This window comes from Anolis carolinensis, chromosome 2, assembly GCF_035594765.1.
Source record: "Anolis carolinensis isolate JA03-04 chromosome 2, rAnoCar3.1.pri, whole genome shotgun sequence".
NCBI classification, from domain to species: Eukaryota; Metazoa; Chordata; class Lepidosauria; order Squamata; family Dactyloidae; genus Anolis; species Anolis carolinensis.
In genome coordinates this window covers 218,771,403-218,793,365 of record NC_085842.1, presented here as the reverse complement: position 1 = coordinate 218,793,365, position 21,963 = coordinate 218,771,403, and the positions used below count along the sequence as shown (strand labels likewise).

The window sequence follows — 21,963 nt, the reverse complement described above, 5'->3', positions numbered from 1 at the left end:
AATAGCATCCCTTTGTCCTATATTCTCTTCCCACTAACATACGGTTATTATAAATAACATGTACATTTTTTTATTCTGAATATTTTATTCAGTGTCACTGACAGCTGCAAATGAAGGTGGGAAAATGCACCTTGTGAATGAAGTGAAGCAGATAGTTTCAGCTGTCAGCATTGAGGAGGTGGAATTGGGCAAAAGGTAGATCGTCCTCTTCTTCTTTATGGTGGCTGTGATTCACTTGCCCTGCTCTTCTAGTCCCAGTCCACACTATGGACACTGTCCTGGAGTAAGGCGAGTAAAAGTAAGGAAATTGCAAGCCTGCTGTTCCCTTTTTCTTTGTTCCTATCACATTGAGGGAACAGCAATAACTTCCACAGATTTGTAAAGGGCCTTAAGAGGAAAAATCTAAGTACAGTAGAGTCTCACTTATCCAACATAAACGGGCCGGCAGAATGTCGGATAAGCAAATATGTTGAATAATAAGGAGGGATTAAGGAAAAGCCTATTAAACATCAAATTAGGTTATGATTTTACAAATTAAGCACCAAAACATCAAGTTATACAACAAATTTGACAGAAAAAGTAGATCAATATGCAGTAATGCTATGTAGTAATTACTGTATTTATGAATTTAGCACCAAAATATCATGATATATTGAAAACATTGACTATAAAAATGTGTTGGATAATCCAGAACCTTGGATAAGCGAGTCTTGGATAAGTGAGACTCTACTGTATGTATAAAGATGCTGTGTTCCTGCTTGTTGGGTTTGACTTGTACTCTACTCTTTTTTTTATTAACACAAAGATTGTTCTTTGCAGTTTAACAAATAGGTAAGTGCAATTTCTCTTTTTTTATTTTCCCTCCATCCTCCTAAGCACATGGAGTAACTGCTATCTCCAAAGATTCCCTTTTACACAATTATTAATTTAATTAACAGCGAGATGAGTGGACTTTCATATACAGGCAGTCCTCAAGTTACAAACATTTAAGAACAGGGGTGAGACAACAGGAAGCTCACCCTCTGCCTGTTTCCCTAGGAAGGGAAATTCACTCCTGGAAGAGTGATCACGGGGAAAAGGAGTCTCAACTGAAGCTTTAGCACCAATCCTTGTTTTCACAACAAGCCACATTTTTCAAAATCCAATTATCACAGGGACTGAAAGTGCTATGAAATCTTCTGAGTAAAACAAACATCACAGGGGTGTTAACCCTTCCAAGCTAAATATACATTTTTGGCTGGAGTTACACTTTAAAAAAGTATCTTACATGCAGATTTAACTTAGGAACAAACCTACAGAACCTATCTTGCTCATAACTTGGGGACCGCCTGTATAAATGAGCTCACACCTGGTTTTGAAAAGAAATTGCTAGCCTACACCATGAGCTCTGACCCACATTCCACATTATCTATGCTATCTTTAACTATTTTGTGTCAGTTTGTTAGTGTTCTATAAAAAGATCCCACAAGCCTGTCAACCCATGAAATAAAAGATGTGCTAAGTAATGTACTTATTTTCTTTCACATTTTCTTCATTTCAACTAATGAAGTCTAATAAAGAGAGACAGAATCACTTCTTTATTTTGTTAAGCAAAAAGGAACTCGAAACCCTTTTGGATCTGACACAAAAAACCCACATAGTTCTTAGTAGATCCTGATTTGCCTTCTGCCCACCCGTTTTAAACCATGCATCCTGGCACAAACAGAAAAGGGGAGCAGGAAAAAGAAGGAAACTCAAAACTGGTAAAGTGCACATGATAAACAGTCTGCAAACAAGACCAGGTAACTCTCATACTATAATGTTGTGATATATATTTCTGTTCATGAATAGTAATGAATTATTAGTCTGCACAATAATATTTTTGGGGAAACAAAATCTAACAGGCATGTGGTGCTTTTAAAGTAGAAAAATCCAAGACTATATGTTCAATAAAGTACGTATTTCCATTTACCAGATGAAAGAGATCTTTTCCAGTTTAATTCTAAATCCCAATCCATTATCTTTTGGTTCAGAAACACTGTAGCTCCCCTTTCAGCAAAATAAATACTTTTTCAACTGATTTCAGTGAGAACTCTATTCAAATCAGAATAAATAAAAGTAATATTAGGAGGGCCTGGAGAAAGATTTCCAACTTTCAATTTTGTACTAGACACAATGACTCTAGAATTCTAAGAATATTCTAATTTTTAAAGCTGGACTCCATTGATAAATCTGTACACGTTTGCGTCTGGACATGCCACTTCCTTTTTCATGCAAAATTCAGAATTTGGTTCTATTGAAAAATAGGAAGAAAAAAATGATTGAAAATTTAGGGTACAGAAATGTGAAAAATCAATTTGAAGGGACAGTAAAATACAAAGTAGATAATGGGCGATGTGTGAAGAAAGTGAGGAAAACTCAACTTCCCGAAGCCTGGAATTTTACACATTTTACTATAAATATTCCATTAAAACTCACAGCATGTTTTAAGGCATTCTTTCTGTAACAATGTGGGCTAGATCGTGCAGGAAATACTGAATTTCAAATTAGAGCATAGCATGGTCCTGTCCCAGAGGTCCAACTGTGCACAGTATGGCAGCACAAACTAGATGCAGTGATCTCTACCATAGGGGTGGTAATACGTAAAACATATTAACTTGTATTTTAATTACAATATATTTGTTTAATAGTATTCCAACGTGTCAATCATATGTACTTGAGGCATTAAAAAATCTTAATGAAGAGAAATTTGGTCAATAGAGGCCGTTTCTAACCAGTGATTGCATTTTAGCAATGTATTTATAAGCAACGCATACCAACCAAAAAGAAAGCTGTTTTTTCTATTCACCAGGAAATGAGATTTCAGTTTCTTACCTAAATTGTTATTAGTAGTATTTAGCAAGGAAAAGAATGTATTGCAAAGTAAGTTCGCTTTCAAACTCCTATTCATCTGTTTTGCACTACTATTGAGGCCAATAGATGTAACGTTTCCCATTAGGTAAGAGATAAATTTGGTAGATTTTCTATTATGTGTTGAACAATACTCACTTCTCCTCAAACAGGTTTTTAAGAAAAGAAAAACAAGCACCATGTATACCCAGGTAAAAGTCTTTTTACTCAGAGTGGTTTAGATTGTAAAGAATATCTTATTGGATATATCTTATGGAATATTTGTTCTGTTTTTGAATACTGTGCCAAAAAAAGGATAAAAGAACTCCACGCTTCATGACTTTTTGCAACTTAGCTGACAAGGATGGACAATCTTAAAATCCTAAAATGACAGATTGTGAGAAGTTGATGATTCCATATCTCATTTACTGATGAACAAGAACAAATGACTCATCATCATCATCATCATCATCATCAATAGTAATAATAGTAATCATAAAAAGAGGCAAGGGTCTCAAGAGGCACTGGGAATGGCTGCCAGTCTGCACACACTGATGAAAAGTAGAAAATTCAAAACAAGAGTAAGGAGCTTCAAATCTGGGCACGCCTCTGTGGCTTGTAAATGTTTTGCTTGTGCCATCACCGAAAGAAAGAGCAAATGACAGAGTATCAGGAATCCACATAATCTGGGCAGGAGGCAACTCACTACAAAGACCAGTTGTAGCAGCTGCAGCTGATTCCGGTCACTAGATGGGACGCATGTTCCCTTGGTCTTTGATTGAATCCTTAAACATCATGCTCCATCATCTTGGTTGCAAATATACAAGGTCTTTTGTCTGACACACACTGCACTAGTTTGTTTTGGTCACGTATAAAATGGAATTTTTAAATGTATCTACATGCTTAAGAGTGCAGTTTTGATCCTTTCTTGATTCAAAGGCCTTGATTAATTAAATAGTCGCCAGTCTTCTCTCAAGCCTTTAAGTGGTTCATGTAAACAAAACACAGCTAAAACGAAATGTTTTGTCCTCCTCCTGGAATAGTCTCTATCGATACACATGGTTTCCTGAAAGTGTTGTGTTGGCTAGATGTAAAACAGGCAGAGGGTGAGCTTCTGTGTTAAAAACCCAGTGATCCAAAGGTAGGAGATCATCACTGGAGAACAGCAGATACAAATACCTGCAAAATCAGACAGACAGACAAGTTTAGAATGTGCGGCAGAAATATTTGTCACTGTGCCTGAGTTAGACAAGGTCACCTCAGATTAACTGTGGGCAAAAAGGCTTTAAAATAACTCTTATCAACTGACTACAGAAAGTTTTGGCTGATCAATTTATCAAGTATGTTAGCATACATTTATTAACATTTCTTAAGAGGAAAATAATGATTTTAGATATATGATAATAATAGACATAATAAAATTTCTGTTTAAAGGCATTCTCTTTATAAAGATAATGCTTCTACTTTGAAACAGTCCTGCAGAGATATCCACCGGACAACATTTTTTAAAGTGTTTGCTCCAAACAGACAGCATGGTGTATTGGTTTCAGTGTTGGACTATGGCTCTGGAGACCAAGGTCTGAATCTCTGCTCAGCCATGGAAATACACTGGGTAACCTCAGGCAAGTCATACTGTCTCAGCCTAAGAGAAAGTCAAAAGCAAACACTCAGTGAACAAATCTTCTCAAGAAAACCCCAAGACAGTGTTACCTTAGGGTCCCCATAAGTTGGAAACAACTTGAAGGCACATAACAATTGCTCTAAAACACTGCTTACATATTATCCAAGGAAATGCTTTAAATATTCTTGCAGCACATATTTTGTGGATAAAGCTTGTGTGGACCTCAGTTCACTTCATCAGATGAAATTTTTGAGACAAGAGTTCATAAATGCTCATGGTCAATAAAATGTGTTATGTTTTTAAGATGTCATCAAATTCTTTGTTTGTTTTTTTGGCTGCAAAAGATTAACAAGATTCCTCACAAATCCCTTAAATTCTCTTTAATTCATATTTTAATAAAAATTAGTCCTTTAAGTTCTAGTTCAACTAATTTACTTTTCATAATTTGGGATTTGAAATACAGCCCTTGTTGAATACAGTTAGCTTTCCATATCCACCTATTCTGCTTCCAGAGATTCTACCATCCAATTCAATAACTGATTAAATGGGTCTACTCTATTCCAACAGGATTAACAGTCACCCTATCAGAAGGTATTAAATACATAATAGTAAAAATAGTATTTTGTAACAAAATTTGGCTTCTGAGGTGTTGCCTTTTTATCTGTCTGTTTGGACTTACCCTCATATGGACTGGTGGACATTTCACTGTAATTTATCCTCCTCATCAGTATCAAATATTTGTTTAAAACATTTCACTGAAATCAATTCTGGCATTGTTTACAACATTTAAAAAGTTAAAATATGAGAATAATGGTAATTAAAGAAGACTTCATCCTATATTCTAGGAATGGGCAACATGAAAGCCATGGACCACATCCAACCCCAGCAGCCATTTTTGTAACTTCTAGGGTGTTTTGTATGATTGGAAAATGCCCACAGATGCATAGTTCCAACATGCTTGGAGGCCCTCTGGATTCCTCAAAATAAATTTTTGGTAAAATTTCCAAAGCAATATTTTTCTAGGGTGCATGGGATGCTTTTGCAACATTTCGTCTCCCTTGGCAAAATTAAGCCCAGGAACGGTCTTTTTAAAACAGGAGGTGAACAGTCAAAACATGGTGAAAGTGCTCCTATTGTTCTCTAGAAATCATTTGGAATCAAAAAAACTTTTAAATATTTTTGTGAGAACAGCTGTGGTAGAGACATGCGGTCTCATGAAATCTCCTTGGGAGCTAACCCACCCCCTTCTAGCCTTCTACAGTTGGCCACCCCTTCTATAAACACTAGGTATCACTGTATTTTCCTCACTGGTTCAGTCTTGCTCAAATAGGAGGAAGAAGAATTTGCTTACTTTAAAGTCTCAGCAAGAAAAAAACTTTGCTGTACATCATCAAATGTAGGTGCAGAGGAGTAGACATCTTTGACCCCTGAAAATCCACCGCTCACTCGACAATACTTGTCAATGGCCTACGGAAGAGCAGAAAAAATGATGAATGCTCTACCAATGATTTATTTTCACATTAAGTATAATTGTTATATCATTATTACAAAATCACAAACAGAAGACAGCAGCAGAAAAAAACAAGATTCAACACTGGCATTTATGAAAAAAATAAAACATTGGCAACAGTATATTCAAATGATCCTTTCTTTTCATAGTAGTCGACCCTGGAAAATCGTCTACTTCATACAGAGCCTCTCTAAACAAAAAGATGCTCTGTGCCCTCCATGTACAAGAAGTGTAACTGAATCAAAAGGAAATAAAATAGCTTGTACTGCCCTGTCTCACATACAGAACCTATATACACTTGGAATGCCTTTCTTCATACTTCTCTATTTCAATGTTCATTGTATAGCTCAAGATATTATTTGTAAAACATGTTTTTAGAAAAGAAAAATTTAATAATTTAATATTCTCATGTAAGGAAGCCAGCTGATAAGATCTGAAATTATAATTAAGCATTATACCCTCTAAGTTTTATCACAAAGCAGGCAATTATTCAATGTTCATCACACCTTTCTTACAAATAATAATAGTGGTGAGGAAAGGTTTCAACATTCACACAGAAAAGCAATGAATTACCTGTGCTGCTTCCCAGCCCCATTGCCTGTATTTTGGATCGTGTGTGAATCGCCACATATACCAATAGGTCTCAATCACCTCTGGTCTTAAAATGTAATATTTTTCATTCTGTCGCACTGCTACTGCTTCTACACCACCATCAAATTTGAAAGCTTCGGGACCCAGCTTTAATGCTGAAAAAAAGGGAAATTTTGTTTTCTGTAATATCAGATGTAGATATTTCTATTTTATGGATTTTCTGTATCAAACAGACAGATTTATGTTTGTTTTAATTTTTTACAATTATTCTGCTGAGACCAGAACTTGTGACAGTTCTTGCTTTGTTGCTGTAGAAAAATCTAAAAGGGACTGAAAAAATACGAAGGTACACACAGTTATACAATAGAAGTTTTTAACATGTGATAAAGTCCTTGTACAGAGAATACCGAATAATGCGAGAACACTTGCTGCCCCAGAAATTTTTCACTTCCTCCTACGTCGCATTTTCCAGCCTTAGTATGTTTCGGCTTCATAATGAATTTTTATGTGAAACTCTACAGCTCCTTCACTCAAAACAAGTGTGCTTTCTGGATATCACTGCCATATATCACTCAGTGCTTTCCATACTTTGCTTCACATGAACACTTCTACTTTACATGTGTAAATGTCAAGGAAACAGGGTGCCATATGTGGCAAAAACAGATTATATAATACTCTGAAGTAGTAAAGGAGGCAAATTACATAGAAAGATTAAAATGGGGTGAAGTTGCAGAGAGTACATGTATATCTATGCAAACAAGGTAGTACTCATTCCAACGCATTCTCAGCACAAGTAGCATTTTACTACTTCTTTTCTTTGTATTAAAGGAGAAAATGTATGGCTTCCATTATGTTAATGATGTACAAATGTAAGTCCAGTTGTTTTTAAAAAATCACTTCTTGGATCATTACAAATTCCCTGACAAATTCATCTCTTGGTTGCAAGAGCACCTCCTCCATGGCCACTTACTACAAGGAGGCATAAAAGAAGGGCCTGGCTATGTCCCTAAACCTGATGCAGGACATCATCTGCTGAGACTTCTAAGGATCCAAAAGCCTCAGCTGATGATGCCATTGTTTCCATATCAGGCTACGTCTTTGAAGTTTTTTTTTTATTCTTTAAGATTTATGAATGTAGTCTGATAGTAAACTGCAGTTTCCTGAGCTTCATGAAATCCACATTCCAGTACCTGCACAGACAGAAAAACTTGTATTCTGTTTAATGCATATGGATCAGCCATCAATGAGGTGGTATACTTCCTGGCAATAATGTGCTTTTGCTCCATGTTCACATTTCAAGACAGGATTGGTTTGAAATCACAACCATCCCCCGTCCCGTCCCGTCCCCCCCCCCCCCCCCGCCACCACCACCACCATCATTCCCATCACACACACATAGTTTGATGTTTTTAAACATAAACTTCCCATTTTGGCCTATAATCTTTCTCTTGCTGAGTGAAAGAATTGGAAGTTAAAAATAAAAAAATCTCTTTACAAGCCTAGTTTCAATTTTAACAAGAGATTTATGGTAGTCTTTCTCTCTCAAAATATTGCTTCCTTATAACTCAGAAATCTAAGGTGCTTTTATGCTCTTTTGTCAGAATTAGTTTAAATCAACCAGCACATTCACAATTCAAATCCAAAGACCAGACCTATGGATTCATAACATGTATTTCACCAAGCTTACACCATTTTCCATTTTTTCTTACAGGTCAGTCTGCTCTACACAGCTCTTTTATACTATTTGCAAGACCAAGAAGGAAGAGGGAAAATACACAAAAAAACTTAAACAGGCAAGGATGCTTACTTGTCCTGTCATATGATTCATGGCATGTATGTGCAATTTCTGCTCCAAGTTGTAGATAATGCCCAGCCTTGTCATCTCGAGAACCATCTGCTCCAAGCGCAAACATTCCTCCAGCAAAGCATGTGAGATGACCCATTTTCCTTTCAAGGTGCCCATTTTTCCACTCTCCAATAAAGGTTAGTCCTCCATTAGACTTTCTGATAAGATGTTTCTCTATGGCCTGAAGGGAGAAATCAGTATCTGTCAGTTATCTGGAATAGTAAAACAATCCCAATCTTGGAATGATAATAACATCCAATACATTAGTGCACTTTTATGCCTTGCATTAATTGAAAAATATTTCCCAATAAATTTCTTTTCTTTGAAATATGCACATATTGATACAATTGGATAAGCACAACAAATTTAGAGAAGCAAATCCCAAAGAAGGATGGGGGGTAAATAGCTGCTCTCCTTCTCTCTTGGCCAAAGAGGCTGGTGGTGGTGAAGGAAGGGAAGGCTTATAGCCACTACTCTGTCATATTTGAGGAAAATAAAGTATCTTATCTCCTTCATCCTCCCTCCCAAAGTGAAGGATGCAAACTATCGATCAGGAAGTCAGACCTCCGTTCTTTTCCTCTCTTTCCCAAAGATACTGATGATCCAAGTGTCCCTTTGGAAGGGTTTGAGCAGGACGGACTGGTTAGAATGATTCTGAATGCAGTTTTTTTTCCCCTAAAGCGATTAAATTTGCCGAACCAGGACATTTTCTCTTTCTCAGTCTATAATATGTTTACAGTTTCTTCCAACCCCAAAGAATATAATCCATTAATCTCAGAAGTCTATTGTGCCAATAACATAACTCCCATGCAGTGTGAGTTTTGAGACATTTTTAAGCCTAGAGGCCAGAATTTAAGCTTCCGTTACACATTGTAACACCAATATAAACCAGTGAGACTTGCCTGTTTTCCAGAAGTCATTTCCATTTCTTCCCCAAGTTCCTGTGAAAGTGATCATTTCCTTTGCCTTCCAACTGACAAGACTATTGTATTTCCACACAACTGCTCAATTTGTGCTATTAATCCAATATTGTCAGCTATCATTTTGCAGCCAGATGTTCCATAAAATAATGTCACTCAGTATGTTATCATTATTTTTCTCAATATTACTATCATGACCTTTTGGAGAAAAGTACTCTATAACAGAAAATTTCAATTAACCTCAAACAACACAGCCAATCATGGAGAATGGTGGAAGCCATTTGAGGAAGAACTGCCTTATCTTGCCTCGTAATAGTCGTACCCCTCTTTTCAGATCCCAAAATCGGTTTCTTGCCTTTCCTCGGCTCTGGCTGGGACTCCCCTTCTCCTTTATCTCCCTCCTCAGAGGGAAGACATTAAAAAAAATCATCAACAACAACCCAGAAAAGGAAAATCCCTAGTTATAATTCTTTATTCCATTGTTTCTTGCTCACAGAGTTTAAATCAATGGACCACCCCTCCCTTTATAAAAAATATCTAAGTAGAGAGGAATTTTATTATATGTATGTCAAAATCTCTGCAAATGAGCCAGCGTTTTGCTCATCACATAGAGATGATTGCAAACTCAGCCAATGCTTTAAAAATAACTGTAGTTGTAGGAATTGTCTCAAAAGGCAGTGGGCTATAAAATGAAGCATGGTCCAGTAAAAAACTGTAGCTTCTGCTCAACTCCAAATGCTAATTCCTGAAAATGATACTTTTGAACTGTCCAACTCAATCAATGCTTTGATAGTGAAGTGATTACAACAGTATTGGTGTGGTATTTTCAAAGGATTTGGGGACAGTTTTCAGCCTCTTGAATACTCTCAGGCCATCTGAGGGCTAAAAACAAATAATAATTTAAAGCAAATTGGAAGTGACTGGAACTCCACTTCTACTTTTTTTTAAAGGGGTTGGTGAGGCAGGCTTGAGCAGGCCCGAAACCTGTTTCCGTGAGAAATCTCCACTCTTGGGGGAAGCAAACAAAGCACTTTTGACAGATTTTATTTTTGTATTCATGGGACACAATCTAGCCTCACTCCACCCACCCCAGCTTGTAAGAACTGAAAGGCCATAGTCTACTAGCATTTAGGTAGGATTTAATCCACTAAACTGAGCATGCTTGGGAATACAAATACAAGACACCAATACATATTTCTTAGAAATAACACTGATGAAATAAAATCAGGATTAACGTCAAAATCCAGTTCTCAACATATGGTACCTGTCACATTTACATAGCTGATGATTTTATGTTACAACAGTTTAACACAGTTCTGGACAACTTGAAAACAAAGAAATTAAGAGTAATCTACCAGACAGGTGTTATGGAGCAAGTTTATTTTTTGCTATTCCAGAGACTAGGTATGAGCTGTTTGACAATAGAATACATTGCCTCAATATTTCTTTCTCTGGGTTTCTTTAAACAGAGTCTGGTGGCTGCTTCTCAGGAGTGCTTTGATTGTATATTAGCGCATGGCAGGGGGTTGGACTAGATCAGTGGTTCCCAAACTTATTTGGCCTACCGCCCCCTTTCCAGAAAAAATATTACTCAGTGCCCCCTGGAATGGGGTTGTGGCTTGGAGGGCGGGGCTGAGCCTCTCCCCTAGTCCAAGATGCAGGGCTGCGAGGGGGAATGAGCGGGGCCACAAATGGGCGGCCAGGACTGGGAAAGGCGGAGTTACGAGTGCTGAGGCAGGGCTGAGCTTCCATCCCTGTCCTGCGGCGCCTGCCAGGATACAGGGGGCGGGGCTAGAGGAGGAGAGGGGCCTCTACCCAAGTGCCTGATGGGGCTGAACCTCTGTACCCCACCCCCATGTTCTAACAAGCGCCTCAGGGGAGGTATACAGAGGCTCAGCCCTGACTTGTGCCCTTGGGAAGAGTCCCTGCCCCCACCCCTACCCTGCCCTTTAGTCCTAAAAGGCCTCTCAGGAGAGTTATAGAGGCTCAGCCCTGTCTCGGGCTCTTGGAAAGAGGCCCTGCCCCCTTCCCTAGCTCCGCCCCCTGTGTCCTAACAGGCGCCTCAGGAGAGGTATAGATTCTCAGCTCTGTCTTGGGCTCTTGGGAAAAGGTCACACCCACTCCTCTAGCCCCGCCCCCTGTGTCCTAACAGGTGCATCAGGCGCTCAGCCCTGTCTCCAGCACTTGGGAAGAGGCCCCGCCCCTCCCCTGGCCCTGGCCCAACCCCCGTGTCCTAATAGGTGCCAACACTGCCCCCCTTGATCGCTCCAGCACCCACCAGGGGGCGGTAGCGCCCACTTTGGGAATCACTGGACTAGATGATCCTTGTGGTCTTTTCCAATTCTATGATTTTGCTGCCTACCTCAGCTTATAGAAGTGGGTGAGGGTTATCAAGTCCCTGGCAGAGCACAAGATATGTCCAGTGGGCCACATTCAGTTCAGTGAATGTTATACATGTATTCAAGAGTAAAGAATATTAATGAAGGCTAAACGGGGTTGTGTATACCTTGCTGTCCTACCGTTAAAGAACATAAAGTGTACTAGGGGTGTGTTGTCTTATTTATAACGGGGAAATCAATGCACTATAATCACCTCCATAGCATCATCATACATTTTCCTTGCCTCCACGTCCATCTTATCTGACATCAACCATGCCTTCAGCAAGTACTCATAGAAACTGTCTCCCAAGCCACCCATGGATGTATGATCTGCAAGAAAGGGTAAGGAGAGAGAAAGAAAGGCATGTTTGTAAAAACTGATATATAAATAGCAACAAATATTTAAAATATTTTAATTCAATATAGAACTGTCATTTTCTTAAAATGATACTTCCAGAAGAACTGCCAACTAAATATTTAGTTTTCATCACATATAGAAAACAGCAGGTTGCTATCTGCCATGGGAAGACAGAAGCTAAAATCCACCACCTTTCATGACAGTTGATAAAAAGCAGGAACTCCCAAATTCTAATCTGCTTCATTTGCTGCCCCATTTCTCGCCCCTTCATTTTTATTACATAGCCTTAGAACTAGAATGGAAACTGACCTTTTCCTCTTTTTCTTTTTTAATACATCCATACAGGGGAGTCCATTGCTCCTTCACCCTTCATTCACAGCAGGTATCAAGCTGTTATTTTCAGGAAGGTTAAAGAAGCAATCAATAACTTTTGGGCAAACTCAAGCCCAACTATCCATGCAGTCCAATACTCAGATGCCACAGATTGACTTATCAGAGTTCATAAAACAAATCCAAGGGTACAAACCGAAATTCAGGTCCATAAATCAAGCCTGGTAGTCGGCTCAGAAGTCAGGATAACACATAATCCAGAACAAGGTTATAGGAATATGGCCAGGGTCCAAAATTCTAACTCAAGGCCAAGCAGAGCCAAAATCCAGGACCAGAGTACCAAGGTACGTTATCTGTTAATAAAGAGTTATGCTTTTCCAGACCCCTTTTATCAGGATATGTCAGTTGCTGTTCATTTCAGCAAGCCTGTACAGATCATCACAGAAGCCTGTGAGGCTTTCCTCAGCAAGGTCAGATTGACCCCTTCCAAGCCCCAGCAGCAGCTGAGACAGGCCAGGCAAACTGCTGTCCATGACACTTGACAGTTCGCAAGATATATAGTTTACTGTGACCATCTAAACTACTGCTACCTCAGACACTCTTCCAACTGATAAGTAGAATCTTAGTTTCCTCTGTTTTGCAGGCAACGTGTAATTTGATGCCCAATTCACCATCAAAACAAAGCAAATTAGGAAAGTGGAGTAAGCAAGGATGACTAAACTCTGGTTTGACTGAAGTATCTGAATTGGATTGTGAAATGACTATGTGCCATATTAGACAAAAATGTGAAAGCAATACTCACGCTGCCCCCAGCGCCCAGTTCTTGGATTCAAGTAGTTTGGATAAAGTCCATTAGGACGGTCCATTTTTTGAAGCAGCTTACGAATATGCATGACCTATATTAAAAGAGGGGAATTACCAGAGCTCTTTCTCAATACAAGATGTAAATCAAAACTTCTATTTTGAATGTTTCAAATAGATTCCTTTACAAAATCTAAATTAGGTATTTTAGCAGTTATGGATAATCATTTTATGAAAATTATGCTTAAATACTTTTCATATGTGTACATGCAACATGAATGTAGTTTTCTGTATCTACAATCAGAAAAAAATGTATCACATCAGGAAGAGACCACAAAGCTAACCTTTTCATAGTAGACAGGGTTGCCAGTCAGGTAGCTCAGGTGTACAAATTCCATATGAAGTGTACCAAACTCTGACAAGATGCTGCTGCCAGCTGAAGCCCAACCCCAATTGCGACCTACACCACTGTTGGAGAAAGAAACAAATACAATTCTGAAAAAGAGAAAGGCCTGAGGAACAATTTGCAATCAAAACATGCCACACAAACTTGAACATGCAAATAGGTTCGGAGAATGCTGGACTCCTCTGGTAGTCTTTAAGAGAGATTGGATGGAAATCCTTTGGAGTGCTTTAGTATTGCATTCCTCAAGGCAGAGGGTTTGACTATATGGCCCTTGTGGTCCTTTCCAATTTTCTGATACTAGGTTAATATGGGAGTACTGCTTAAAACAGAAAGAAAAATACTATGGCATGTATGTACTCTATATTGATTACGTAAAAGAATCCTTAAGAGAGTTTGAACAGCCAAAATCTACCAAAATAGGTTACATATTCATTTTACAACTTCTGACTGCCAATATGTGCCTCTTCCTAAATGCCATACCTTTTCAGATTCACCATTGCCCATGGAATCCCTGTAGGTGTATTGAAAGCAGGAAGAAGTTTTCCTGCCAGCTGCACTGCTTTTATCTTGAATACCTAGAATAAAGATCAAACTACTGTCGATCATCTATAATACAATGCTGTATCCTACTCTGGGATAAGTCCCACTAAATCAGTGTGATATGGATTATGAGTATGTAAGCTCACAATCCTTGGTCTACAGGAAGACCAGGAGTTTCAGCAACACTCCCACTGATGTAACCAGTTCTTAAAAGAGACTCTTATAAACAGCCTTTAGCATTCTCCTTTGCCATCCTTGCAAAATCAAGATCTGACTGACTGACTGCTGTATTTGCTCTAGATTCGGTTCAGCCTGTTAGTTTGCAACAGGTATTTTATTGAGAGTGTGCAATATCGGTGCTAAAGGGAACTTATTCCAAACAAAATCCTGAGATTCTCCAAGTAGCTGATTTGTATTCCTTCCATACATTTTCAGCCTTTAAAACATTAGCAAATTAGTATTATTACTGAAACAAATGATATACTCTGAAATTCTACAACACATCCATTCTGAAGCATGAAAGATGAAAGAACAAAGGATCTCCTTGTTATCTAAAGTTGTATGCAGACAGAATTAAAAAGTCTGTGTACCACTCTCAGATATGTCAAATCTTTCCCCACGATTGTAAAACTGAGAAGAATAACTTTCTGCTGCTTAGAAAAAAAGAAACTCAAGTAAATATAACATCCATTTATGATCATCACAAATGTCAACAGAAGAGTGTTTATTGGACTTTTTAAAAAGTACTGTGGGATTTGTGCATTTTCAATAACATGCTAAGGAATAAGAAGAGAAAGAAGCTCTCCCTCCTTCTTTTCTTCTCACATTTTCTGGGTGTACATTTGGATTGAAGAGGCAATTGCTGAGATAAAGGCTACCTTTTCACTTTCTCCCTCACTCTGCAGTAATGATGGATGATCTTCTTTTGATTCTGTCTCAACAGTTCTCCACACTTAAGCAACACAACAGAATTGCACTACAGTAGTTGAAGACTGTCTCCATGTGTGTGTGTGTGGGGAGGGGGTACGAGTAAGGAAGTAATCAGTGAAGAAACCAGTGCAGCGAAGGTCGAAAGCCAACAAGAGTCTGGCACAAAAACTATTTGTGGGAGGCAAATCATCACTTTACAATTCATGGAAATGGTACGAAGTGGGAGGAAGAGAAGAAGTTCATCCTGTCCACAAGTGTACTTTGAGAGCTATTCGCACTTTCAGAAATAAAAATGGGTGGGAAGGACTGAGAGCGCAAGTATGGGTAAGAATGGAAGACTGTCTCAACTTCTAACTTGGTCACCAATTAGTCACTGACTTCTGTGACAAGCTATATACATTTTCAAAAATATATAATAATGAACACACCTCTTGTCCAGAAAGATAATAGGCTGCAAGCAGGCCACCAATGAAGCGAATGTTGACTTCAAAAACAGATACTTCTGAATTCTTGGAAAAGAAAAAGGTATATTCTTTTAAAGTATGCTAGACACCAATAGAGAGCATTTGCATACAATAGATATTATGTGTTCCATACACGCTTCTTTTGTTATACAAAGAGATCTGTTAAAATCTGTAATTATATCTAATGAGTGCACAAATTAAAATCTTATCCTTCTGGTTGACAACCTATCAAAGCTATGGTAAATTTGAGCTGCTTGAAGAAGAAAACAAGAACTCAGAATGCATGTTGAGATAGAGATAACAAACAAGATATATTAGTCTTATGTGGATGTAACAGGCTGAACCATGCAATAAAACATGGTTGAATGAGCTACAGTGAGCCTTGAAATTGTGTGCTCCCCTGCCCTCCTCTCCATTCTTTATCACTGATAGGAAGGAAATATTAGAAGCTTTCACTATCATTCTACATTCATCATCATTAAGTGTCATTTCCCAACCTGGACAGTTAAATTATTTTTAACGATGGTTAGTAAGACAAGCTCAACACTGAACTTTAGTTTCTCCAAACTAGTCAAGTTATACTTTAAAAAAGTTTAACTCACCACACTGAAATCCAGGTGATTGTCAATCCATTCTTGCCCTTCTCTGAATTCATCATGAAGGCCCATAATGTAGAGGGTGTCAAGTGCATCTACTATAGTAGCCCCTAGTTGAGAATTTCCTAGAATTTGAAAACCAGGTTTTCATTATAAATGTTTCACTTATAGAAATAATCTTCCCCTCCAATGTTATTACTTATCCACAATATGAAACCATATTTTGCTAAAAATTAATAGGTTTTTTTCCAAGTACTAAATCAATCTGCCATGGCAAGTAATTCTATTAAAATGTGTGTTTCAGTCATTCATTTCCTATATTTGTATCCCATCTCTTTACAATGTAACTGGAGAAGAAGATAGTTGCTTAGCAATGTTCAGAGTTAGGTTGTGGGCTTTACTGAAATAAGACTGCCATCTTGCTTGTCTATTAAAACGGTCCAGAAATGTATGCATAATTAGGCTACAGGACATTCCCTCTGTAGTATGCTTCTATGTATCAGTGCCATGAGCTGTTACAGTCATATCCTGCAGAGTTAAGGGAACAGGACCCAAAAATAAGTGATTAAAAACGCCAATATCCTCAAGCCCCCAAACTATATAACACGAAGAACTATCTGCATGATCCACATGATTATTTGTCGCTACTGCTTCCCTGTGTCATTTTTTTCTTTTCTTTTTTGGTGCACATCTCCATTTGTTTTTCTTTTTATTCAAATAGACATACATTTCTAAATATTTGTTGCATACAGTGCAGCTGTTAGTATTTCATAATAATTTCTCAGATAATATTTTTTTACGGGGTTACAGTCTTCTATTTAAATAGTACATATAAAAGTATCATAGGCTCTTTAATAGGGACTTTTGACTACTGATCAAACTGGACTTAACAGAACAAAGCTCAGTGGACACTTGTTTATTAAAGTCCCTATTTAAAAGGGCATAGGGCAGCAGCAGAGGTGGCAGCAAATAATCCACTAATAATTAAATCTGCAGGAGCTAAACCACTGAAAGTTGAAGCTGACTGTATTTTGGCAATGTCTCTTTTTAAGTTCTCTGACTGAATACAGCACACAGCTCTTCTTATGCTCTTATATGAGGTATATTATTTGTCCTGTCCTTCTTGAAGCATCCAGAAAAGTCTCCACTCCCATGTCTCACAAAGTCTTTATTATGAATGTATTAAATAAGTCAACTTTCTCCTTTCCATCTGAAATTTCCATTTGAAATTTCCCATCTAAAGCTGAAACCTTAAACATGTCATGACTCAGATGTTGTCCATTTACATTTAACAGATACATTCACTGGGAAATTCACATATCTTTGTCCAGCAAGAGGTGACTTTAAGGCACATACACATATATCAGAAGTTGGGGATTTTTAGAGTGAACAATTGTGAAAGCTATCTTATTAATCTAAGATGCTAAGATTAGCCTAATACATACATAGGGATAACATCATGGGTATTTGATAGTTGGGGTGGGGGTGAATTACGAAATAAAGGAACATTTTCTCTTAAGTCAATTCTTAAGCTCATACTACACTATAAAGTTTTTTGGATCATTTTGGCATATACTTAGCTTTGAAAATCCTATACATACACATTTGACAACTTCATGGGCAAGAGTAATAGAAACCTTTAGGGAAGATTCAAGAACAGCTTTCTTGCTCTAAGGCCCCCTAAAGAACTTCTGCATTCCTTCGTCATTTTGAGAATGTGGCTCATATATACCATTAAGTCTGTGTACAAGAGTGTATCTTAGATGATCTCAAAATAGGCAAGAAGCAGAGTTACTTATGCTTCCACTTAAGCCTTTAATGTTGCCCTCCTATAAATAGCATCTTGCTATTACAATCCATTTTCATTTTCAGTTCATTTTAGTTCTGCTAAGATCTGCAGATTTTCTCTCCCATGAACTTCACAAAATTCCCCTTTTACAATCTACTGGCTTCATTTAAAAATATTTTTCTTTCTATTATTTCACTCTCTCCCAGATAGAGCAAAGTTGTAAAGACCAGTAGCTCTGATGTCAGCAATGCAATAAATCTATTCCAGTTTGAGTCTGAACATTTCAGGAATGTAAGACTTCTAAATATTTTGTTACTGCTTAATCACATTCGTGACAAATGAACTGAACTAACCAGCCTGTGGCGCAGGCTGGTTAGTAGCCAGCTGCAATAAATCACTATTACCAAGAGGTCATGAGTTTAGGCCAGCCTGTCGGAATGAGCACCCGACAATTAAAATAAAAAATAGTCCTGCTCGTTGTAGACCTAAGCAACCCGAAACAGTTGCATCTGTCAAGTAGGAAAATTTAGGGACCGTTTATGTGGGGAGGCTAATTTAACTGATTTACAACACTAGATGAGGAAGTACTCCATCAAAAAGGACTTGTTGTCACAGTGGATGATGAAGCAGCAGCTCCTCCTGTGGCCAGAATCGAACAAACCCTCAGAAAACCAGAAGCTGGGAAGTAAAATAGCCTCTGTGTGTCTGTCTGTCTGTGTGTTGTTTGTCTAATGGCATTGAATGTTTGCCAAATATATGTACACTGTGATCCGCCCTGAGTCCCCTTCGGGGTGAGTAAATGCTGCAAGTAAGTAAGTAAATAAATAAATAACTATATCACTATAAATTTCATCTGTTCGGGACTGTTAATGTCCCATGACCAAACTAGCACTAAGCAAAAATAGAGATTGGGAAGACTCTTTCCTTTCTTCTAGAAAAAAGCCAATCATGGAAATTGTAGTTTTGCAAGTTCTTTGTCCTTCTCTGCCAGAGACTGCAGGTGTTCCATCAAACTACAAATACCATCATCCCAAAGCATAGACCCATGGAAGTTAAAGCCACCCCCCTGCTGAGGCAGCTCCACTGGCTCCCGATTAGTTTCCGGGCCCAATTTAAGGTGCTGGTTTTAACCTATAAAGCCCTACACACTTCGGTCCAGGATACTTGAGACAGCATATCCTTCCACGCAAGCCAGTTAGACTCCTAAGATTGATTTGCGAAACACTCCTCTCCACTTAGCTCAGGGACAGTTGACAATGAAAACTGTCTACATATGGCACCTTCTTGGGTGCAGCTCCAAAACTCTGAAATGCTCTGCCAGAAACAATCAGAGCACCCCCCACCCTCTTGTCCTTGAGAAAAAAAAATCTGAAAACTTTCCTTTGTAGAATAGCTTTTAATTAATGATGACAGAAGCCTAGGAACTGCACTTTATAGTCATATTTTTTTATCTTCCTGGGAATTTTATATATCGTTTTAGTCTTTTTAATGACAATTTCATATTCAACGGATACGAATGGGATTATTTTAACGACTTAAATTGTACATTGCATGTTTAGCTGTTGTTGTAAACCGCCTTGAGTCCTCAGAGAAAGGAGATATAGAAATTTCTTAATAAATAAATTAGTGTCAAACTATTAAATCCACAGTGTAAATGAACCCTAGGTTAAGGGTGTAAAGGCATCAGATGCCATATGATCTTGCTAAGAACTAGAAGCAACTTGCTCTGTAAAAGCAAGTCCAAAATGGGAGAGGTGAAGCCTTCAGTACATCAGACAAAAGTGAAGGCTTGTCTCCATGGTAAAAAGCTGGGTTTATTACATAACAAACAAAGCTGTGGGTTATAACCATGATGGGGAGAAAGGGTATCAGGAAAAGCTCATCATGTAGCAAGCAGTTTCAGACCAAATCTTGGGTCCCAGAACCCAAACAAGGAAAAGGGTCAGAATACCAGAAGGGGACAGAAGAAGGACATGATTACAGTCCCTAGGAAAGATGAAGGACAATTGTAGAATATCAAGGAAAGCAGTGCTGTTGCTAGCCTGGCTATTTCTGCTCTTTGTTCCACCTGTGCTTGCTCAGAACCCTGGTGTCATTCATATTGATCCAGAAAAAGGAGGCGATTACTGCTTTGTCTTCCATTCACAGCAGATTAAATCACATCAGGAAGGTAATAAAAATCACTGGTTTGATTTTCAGCTTTTCAGTCAGAACCTCACTTATTCAGCCTTGTGTTGCCTACCTTCATTCTTTGGGAAAGATGACAATGATGGAGGCGGATTCAGTACCAGAATTGCATCTATAAGAGAGGGAAACTGCAATCTCTTTGAGAATGCCAGACTCCATCAGATAAACAGAACCCAGGGGCTCCTGACTCTTGGCGGAGATGCTCCATATCCAATGAAAAGGTGGCGATCTGCATTCAACTGGGGTCACTGTGAAGAGATTACTATTCCAGGGATTCTACTTAGTGAAGTAGATGTTCTCTACTTGTTATTCAGGAACCTGATCACTGACTTGCTATACAAAACTGGGATAATCTACTTGATGTCAATGGTCACTGTTATTGTAGGAAGCTACTGGGCTGGATGTTCAGAGAGAAAAAAGCAACATATCAAAAGTCAGTGCCGAACAGAAAGTTCTGGTGAGATAACAATTGATACCAATGTCTACTTTACATGTACATGTGCAGTAATGGCCACTTTCATGCTGCTTTCTCTCTACTGCTTATATGATTATATGGTGTTTGCAATGACTGGCATTTACTGTCTATATGCATCTTTCAGCCTATACTGTTGTTTGGCTCCATTTGTGAGCAAATTCTCATCTGGAAGATCTGTGATCCATCTTCCATATTTCCACAAGGCACTAGAGATCAGAGCATTACTCCTGGTGCTACTGTGCATATCTATCACTGCAGTCTGTATTTTCATCGGAAATGAAGATGTATGGGGCTGGATTTTGCACAATGTTTTAGGAATGTGTATTGGCATCTATCTTCTGAGAACAATTCATATTCCAAACCTAAAGAACTGCAGCATGTTTCTTATAGCTCATTTGTTTTATGATACCGTCTGTCTCTTCATCACACCTTTCCTAACCAAAACTGGAAGAAGTGTCACAGATGTGACAGGTTTGGGTTCATATCACTCAGAAAAGATCCCCTTTCTGTTAAAAGCACCAATATTATCTTCAGCTTCAACTCTGGACAATTCCTTTGCTGTTGCAGGCCTTGGAGATGTTGTACTTCCTGGCTTCCTAGTAGCCTACTGTCACAGATTTGACGTTCAAGTTGGCTCTTCAGGGGTTTATTTTCTAGCATCTACTCTGGCTTATAGCTACGGTCTTTTGGTGAATTTCATTGCAACAACATTCTTACAGGCAAATCAGCCAACTCTCCTATACTTAGTGCCCTGTATACTCATCACTATTCTGACTGTTGCTGCTGCTCGCAAAGAAGTTGTGATTTTTTGGGTAGGTATGCGGGCTGAAGAAGATATGTCCCACCCTTCTTTGGAACTAAAAGAGTCTAAGGAACAACTCTGTCAACAAGAATGGAGAAAAGAAATTCTCAACATCACATTCCAAAAGGAAAAGCATAGTAGCAACATATTCACAGAGGAGTTATCTGACCTGAACACTTGCAATGAGGAAGTCTTTAACAACATTCCCAGCCATGAAGAACTAGCAAGTCAGCACAAAATCTATTATAATGATGAAATGTGAAAACTACTAACTCTGAAGAAAAACTGCCTCACATAGAAACAATCTGTGCTCAGCAATCAATAACCAAGGGTGATTAAATATAAGTCCATTAAACTTCATTCATTCTATGATTCTATGATTTGGTGAGGAAAATGTTGTGCTGTCAACATTAATGTGGAATTTCGCCATTAGAATGCACAGTTCATCATTCAACCATCTGTATATACCATTTCCAGTCATTTTAACATAATTAAGAAACAGAAGCCATGAGCAATACAGCTGGATGTCAGTGTACATAAAACAGAGGTGT

General features: G+C 38.3%; 2 protein-coding genes across 2 annotated transcripts in view; one reads left to right on the top strand and one right to left on the bottom strand.

The window, feature by feature from the left end:
- Window positions 1-1,562: 1,562 nt before the first annotated feature.
- Window positions 1,563-21,963, bottom strand: part of man1a2 (mannosidase alpha class 1A member 2) — a 38,729-nt gene continuing 18,328 nt past the window's right edge. Inside the window, exons 4-13 of the mRNA XM_008115271.3 lie at window positions 16,166-16,284; window positions 15,528-15,608; window positions 14,110-14,204; window positions 13,568-13,691; window positions 13,225-13,318; window positions 11,949-12,064; window positions 8,398-8,617; window positions 6,573-6,745; window positions 5,841-5,956; window positions 1,563-4,047 (exon numbers count right to left, since the gene is read on the bottom strand). Of these exons, the coding sequence (XP_008113478.2) occupies window positions 3,915-4,047; window positions 5,841-5,956; window positions 6,573-6,745; window positions 8,398-8,617; window positions 11,949-12,064; window positions 13,225-13,318; window positions 13,568-13,691; window positions 14,110-14,204; window positions 15,528-15,608; window positions 16,166-16,284 (1,271 nt within the window). The 3' untranslated portion in view covers window positions 1,563-3,914. The remainder of the gene's footprint in view (window positions 4,048-5,840; window positions 5,957-6,572; window positions 6,746-8,397; window positions 8,618-11,948; window positions 12,065-13,224; window positions 13,319-13,567; window positions 13,692-14,109; window positions 14,205-15,527; window positions 15,609-16,165; window positions 16,285-21,963) is intronic.
- Window positions 19,796-21,772, top strand: LOC103279539 (signal peptide peptidase-like 2B). Its single transcript, XM_008115270.3, has one exon. It carries the CDS (start codon window positions 19,944-19,946, stop codon window positions 21,672-21,674), a length of 1,731 nt encoding a protein of 576 aa, XP_008113477.2. The 5' UTR covers window positions 19,796-19,943; the 3' UTR covers window positions 21,675-21,772.